The following is a 6,568-nucleotide window of genomic DNA, read 5'->3' on the forward strand; positions in this document are numbered from 1 at the left end:
ACAGGCTCGATAGGCTGAATGACCTCCTGTTGCACGGTAAAGATTCTGTAATGTTTATACTCCACACAAGCCTCCTTTTTCAACAGTCTCCTTTCAGCCAAGCTTTCCATTCCCTTTTCTCTCATATACTCAATACTCAACATTTCCAACGGCAATTAATGGGAGAGATGTGATCTTAACTATATTCTTACCTGAGCAGGGAATAAAGTACAGTATCCCCAACTTCTAATGATAGAAGCTCGGTTGGGAAAACGTCTACGCGCAACTTAGGTAAACTACGTGTTTTCTGATAGTTTTGTAAATGCGCTAGAAAGTATACAATTTTTTGTCTGATTGCTGAATCTCAATGCATTAATTTAATATTTAACGGAGTCCTTGCCCATATTCTTCTGCAAGCTATGTTTTAACATTATATTTTCCTTCTAGAACCAGGATCAAGCTCTCTTTATCGACAGGTTTGTGAAAATCAATTTTAAGGTAGGAAGGTGCAGTCATATCAGACGCAATCTTAGACATATTAAGTGGATTACTGAGTTGTGATAACCTTTATGAAAATAATCTAATATCCATGCCACACTACTGGTTTTTGTCATATGCTATTTATTCAACGGCTCTCCAGGAGGTGCTGCACATTACAAACTGTTAAATGGAATTAAACCATGGATAGTTCACTCTTGTGTTTTTATTGGAGTTGATTAACCAACTCCCTGGTGCGAAATTATTAACAACTCTGGTTCAGTAGAATTACATGAGCATGTGAAAATAAAAATTAATATAAATATTGTCATATGATGGGCAGATTAGAAGGGACGTATGGCTCTTTTTCTTCTGTTCACCGAAAAAATATTTCCTCTTTGGATGCTTTCTCGGTCAGATAACTAAGTTAATGAGGGACCAAAGCATTACAACTTGTACAGAATGCATTGAAACGTGGGCAAAATATTTACTTAATCCAATTATTTCTTATCTTCTTGTGTTCAAAATACACACTAAAATCGTCTTCACAAAATTACAGAAGCCAGAATTTACCAGCATTACTTACTACCTTATTAAAACAACATTCAAGTATTGATGAAAGTATTTAAATTATGTCACTATTTTCTAATTTCCTTCTCACCCTTCCTCCCCCAATTACAGAAAACACACACCTCCCAACTCGTTCGATGTCCTTTAGAGAAGGAAATCTGCCATACCTACCTAGTTTACATGTGCCTACAGACTCACAGCAATGTCTTGACTCTTAACTGCTCTCTAAGATGACCGAGCAAGGTCAGTTCATTGGCAATTAGGGGTGGGTAACAAATGTTGGCCTTGCCAATGACACCCATATCCCATGAAAGAACAACACACAACTCCCACGTGTACAAAAGGCATTGAATTATGCTCGGGCATCTGGCATCACTGATGCTTTATCTAAGTTGTCTCTCTTCATTCGCGGGCCTAAATGGGAAAGATTTGGACCGCAACGCTGAAAATAGCAGCAGGTAATTCAACCACGGGGGGCATCAGTCAAGTTCTTCCTGAGGGAGGATTTCCCTGGTGTGTATAATGTAGAAGGAAATCATTCTGATTTCACTACAAATAATGAACAAGCGAAGTTTTAAACCTTAATGATCAGTAGTCAAATATCGCTGCCCCACTGAGTCCAGACTGGTTATCCAACTTGTAATTTAAACGTCTCAGTTCTATATAACCTACCTATCCATTGAGCTCAGTGACATTCGCTTAAAATGTAATCGGATGTTTGCTGTGAACTTGCGACTAGTTAGCAGGTTCTCCTCACTGTGTTAATACATCAATGCATTAAATCGATTACAGTAGAACTGATTAGAAAGTAAAATGAATGAGGATCTATCAGAAATTTCCCTGATGTTGCATGGTATTCATTTCCTTGGGGAAAACTGAGAAAAGCACTCCCTCTCAAAGAAAGATTCAAAGGCTGCTCACACTTGGCATCTCAGAATCCTGTCAGATGTACCGTTAGTATTTCTGATGCAGGATGAAATAGCTGTGTGTATATTAGTCGTGGAAAACGTGTTCATACATTTAAACGACTATCATTGGGTATTTTAACGTAGGTTATTTCTTTTTGTTTTCTGCATAATACCAAAAGGGTTTGGTGCAAACATTAACAGTCATTGCCAGAATCTCTCCCTATTTCTAACCCCTATTTTATGTTTACCTTTATCGTCAAGTAAAATGCCTGTGCTGGTTTGCAAACTCCTAATGAGTTTACCGATAGGCTGAGATAATCTGTTTCCTGGCAGGAGATAGAAAGCGAGAGCTGACAGAATTCAGTTTAAATAAATGCGGGTTTGCCTTTGCCGGGGGCTATGTTGACGTTGATAACTGTTGGACCCATCCCTCTTCCATGACACACCGCCTGCTCCCACCTTGCGTCATGAGCCCTGGAGCGGAGGTATGATTTGCTGCTGTTTTATTACAGGAGGGACGGCCTCACAAGGTGGATCCATTGAAAAGGAGCCAACTTCAGTAAGAGTCAACTCAGTGAAACCCTGACAGGGAGTAAAGTCAACACACCATCGGGACAGCTGCACCTTCCTGGTGGACTGTGAATTCCTGCTGGGAGAGGGAAATAAATTAACAAGGAGAGAGAGAAAGGGCCAGTGAATTTGAACATTTTCGACAATAAAAAGATACACAGTCGAAAGAGAGAAGACGAAATTGGACATTTTGACAACAACAGGAAGAAGATACACAATCGAGAGAGAAGGGGGCAGTGGATTTGGACATTTTTGACAACAAAAAGATACACAGTTGAGTGAGAAGGGGACAGCGAATTTGGGCATTCTTGAAAACAAAAAACTACAAAAAGAGACACGTTCGAGAGTGAGAAGGGGAGAATTTGGATATTTTTGACAACAGCAAGAAGACACACCTTCGAGAAAGGGGACAGTGAATTTGGACAGTTTTGACAACAGCAAAAAGATACACACTCGGGAGAGAGAGAGAATTTGGACTTTATTGGGCGCAGAGTGTTTTCATGAGGACACTGAGTGAGTGAGTGTGAACTTGTTGCTGTTCCCTGGCTGCGATCCGCAGGGTTGAAGCCGGTGCCATGCCCACCGACATCTCACAGATTGCCAGGCTGCAGCCGGGGGTGAGCCCCTCTCTGCCGCTCCGCATCCTCAACAAGGGGCCGGGCTACCTGCGGCGGCAGATGGGGGAGAGCAGCAGCCGGGGCCGGCTGAGCGCGGTGGAGAGACTGGCGGCGGACAGGGACAAGTACGTGAAGAGCCGCCCGGCGGGGGTGGGGGCAGCGGCGGCGGGAGGTTTCGGCAGCTCGGGGGCATCGGAGGAGGAGGGCGGCGGCAGCAGCAGCGCCGAGAGCGGCGGCAGCGGGGAGAAGGCGGCGGCGGCAGGGGGCTCCCCGGGCTCCGGCCACCTCTCCCGGCCTCTCTCGGAGCGGAGCCGCCGCTCCAAGCGGCAGCTGCGGCCGGACTCGCTGGTCATCTACCGGCAGAAGTGCGAGTTCGGCAAGGGGAGCGGCGGCGGCGGCGGGGGCCGGGCTAACCCCAGCCTGGTCAGGCGCCTCATCCAGGGCTCCGGCCTCCGGGACAAGCAGCCCGCCTCGCCCGAGGTGCCCAAGGTGATCATCAAGGAGGCGGCGGCGGCGGCCCCCGGGCAGGGCCCTGCGGAGCCGGGCTGCCGCAGGCGCGGCGGCGCTCTGCACCGCTCCCAGTCCGACATCAGCTGCCGCTTCTCCAAGGCCTTCTCCGAGTTCGACACCTTCTTCACCTACTGCGGCCTGGAGGCGCAGGTGATCGAGGAGCTGGGCCGGGAGAACTTCACCTCGGCCTCCGACAGCCTGGCCCTCCGCCTGCGCAGCGTCAGCGTGCCCGGCTCCGACAGCGACTTCTCCCGGCACAGCGGCGACAAGGAGCGGCTGCTGGAGGAGGCGCTGAGCGAGCGCACCCCCGCCCCCGGCTCCGGCCTGTCTGTCATCGAGCGCAACGCCAGGGTCATCAAGTGGCTGTACGGCTGCAAGAGAGCCCGGGAGGCGCAGGCTGCCGAGCTGGTGTAGCACTGCCCCCCCAGAGAAACCCCCCCGCCAAAAACTCCCGAGAGCCTGCCCCCAACACACACTAAGCCTCCCACCAGTGATCCACCCCAACACACCCCCAGAGACCCTCCAATAACTCCCCCTCCCTAAGAGACAAAAGAAACTCCCCCTGAGACCCTGCCCCCAACACACAGTGAACCTCCCACCAGGGACTGCCCCCAACACACCCCCAGAGACCCTACCCCCACCCCCCCAAGAGACTCATCCCAACACACATCAGAGACTGCCCCCCAAAACTACCCCAGAGATCCTCCCCCCAACACACATCAGTGATCTTCCCCTAGAGACTCTCCGACAGCATCCCCAGAGACTCCGACAGCATCCCCAGAGACTCCAGGAAAATATATCCCAGAGACTCTGCATAAACTCTGGTTCTGGCATCAGTGCGGTTCATTTCCTGTTGACTTATTTTCATGTATGTGACTGAATGCAAAAGAGAGAAGGTTAAACAAGAAAGATGCTGCAAATATGAACAACAACTCAGTTCTCATTTGTGGAGAGACTGATTTTAAAGTTTCAGGTGGAGAATGTCTTGCCCCCATCACAACAACTTCCATAGGGGCGGCGGCGGGGGGGGGGGGGGGGGGGGGAGTAAAGTTTTTTTAAAATGTGTCTGTCTACCTTTTGACAGATTTAGAGATATTCTGATGGCCTCAGCTCAGAGTTTCAGAACAGGTTACAGCAGCACGGACTGATTTAATGTACTGCTTATTTTTAAAAGATGTCATGGTAAATTGGACAAGTTTATAATACTTAAGGTTTCAGTGACTTCATAAAAAGAGCTGGCAAACCTCTCTACCAACATCATTCAAATGGAAATGTTGTTGCTTTACTTGCTTGCAACAATCCAGTGGTAGAATTAATCCCCTTCCCACCAAAGTAAATGGTTTGCAGTATTCCTGTGTAGCCTTCCCTGGGCTGAGCTGCCAATCGCATAGATCTAAAATTGTCTTTATCAAAATGTTTCTTATATTGCTTTTTATTTAAAAGATTTATTTTATTTTCTGTGTTCAATGCAGAATCTGTTTTCATTGTAAATGGTATTGTTATGTACAGAGCTTGTCTGTGTTAGTCTGTTTAGATAATTGAAAGGCAATGGCATTAAGTTAAGAGTTTTTATAATAACCCAGGATTATTAGTTCGAATTATCCAGGGTAACCAAAAGTATATTACAACTGTATCACCTCACTTCTGTGTAATGTTGAGCAGCATGAATTATGAAACAATTCCTGTACACATTTGTCACAGATTACAAAAGGCAGTCGTTTTCACACCAAAGATATATAATAGTTTTGAGATGTAATCTTATTATATGTCTGTAAATATAATTTCAGTAAAACCTTCTGTGTTGCTTTCAGATATTCTTGCTTAATGTACTATTTCCCAGTCAGTTGATAAGGAAGGAGATGAGTTCTCAGTTTTTTCAATGTTAGCCCTGCAACTGAGCACTAGTGAGGTACAAAATTATCTAGCGTGACCCAATAATTGGATTTGTACAGTGGTTATAATTGACGCTTATCTTGATGGCATAGACATGACTTTAGGATTCAGTTTAAAGGGAATCTTACCATTCTGAGACAGACTATATGGCTTCACAAAGCCACCACATCATGGGTGATATATATAATTTAATTACAACTTGGTGGTATAGATTTGGGTTGTTACCATCATATTGTGATGGATGACCTTGCACTTGGAATAGTTTAGACTGCTTAAATTTTAATTCAAGTGTTGTTCCTTCCCTTAAAATGAACACAAAAGCAAAACACTGGAAACCTGAAAGAAAAACAGAAAATTCTAGAAATACTCAGCTGGTCAGGCAGCATTTCTGGAGAAATAAACGGGAATCGGAGCGGGCAAGGGGCGGTCAATGGGAAGGTCCGTTGACCTTGGGCGGGATTTTATGGTTTCGGGACAAGCGAGTCCGTAAAATCCTGCCCAATGATTCAAGTCTATAACCTTTCATCAGAACATGAACCAAAGCATTTGTCCCAAAAGCTAATATTTGCTTTGCTGACCAGTAGCACTTACGTGTCAGGCTATACCAGAAGTTTATCTGGGAAGAATTCTGTTCAGATCCATCAGGGCCACGAGTAAGGGATAGGGGTAAGGTTCAGAACAATAGATCATCCCCTATTAGTGGCAGAAGACATTTTCTTTCATTTAGCAGTTATTGGCCTATTGTACTTAGTGACGTCAACATTGGAGATTACTGATACATATGGGTTTATTTCAGAATTCCCCCCAACTGGCTCCAGGTATTATTCATGAGAGCTTAGTGTTTACTCTGTTGCAGAGTTTTATCGTTAAAATCTAATACAAGTGCACAGCAAAGATGCTATCACTAAACTAGTTTGAGATTGGCATTCTTTAAGGACTTAGATATTTATTACCCAGCTCCAGAAAATGTCCATCCTTTGGTGCCAATACTCATCAAAACAATCTATGATCAAAAGATCAGAAGCAGCCACCAGAAAATTTATA

General features: G+C 45.4%; 1 protein-coding gene across 1 annotated transcript; it reads left to right on the forward strand.

Annotated features, from left to right (window-relative positions):
- The first annotated feature begins 2,483 nt into the window (after positions 1 to 2,483).
- Positions 2,484 to 5,444, forward strand: fam110c (family with sequence similarity 110 member C). The gene has a single exon (XM_078213224.1). It carries the CDS (start codon positions 3,080 to 3,082, stop codon positions 4,043 to 4,045), a length of 966 nt encoding a protein of 321 aa, XP_078069350.1. The 5' UTR covers positions 2,484 to 3,079; the 3' UTR covers positions 4,046 to 5,444.
- Positions 5,445 to 6,568: the final 1,124 nt, after the last annotated feature.

The sequence above is a fragment of the Mustelus asterias genome, chromosome 5 (assembly GCF_964213995.1).
Source record: "Mustelus asterias chromosome 5, sMusAst1.hap1.1, whole genome shotgun sequence".
Taxonomy (NCBI): domain Eukaryota; kingdom Metazoa; phylum Chordata; class Chondrichthyes; order Carcharhiniformes; family Triakidae; genus Mustelus; species Mustelus asterias.

Bases quoted from the DNA above. Each gene is read 5' to 3' on its own strand.
- fam110c (XM_078213224.1), top strand. From the start codon at position 3,080: ATGCCCACCGACATCTCACAGATTGCCAGGCTGCAGCCGGGGGTGAGC.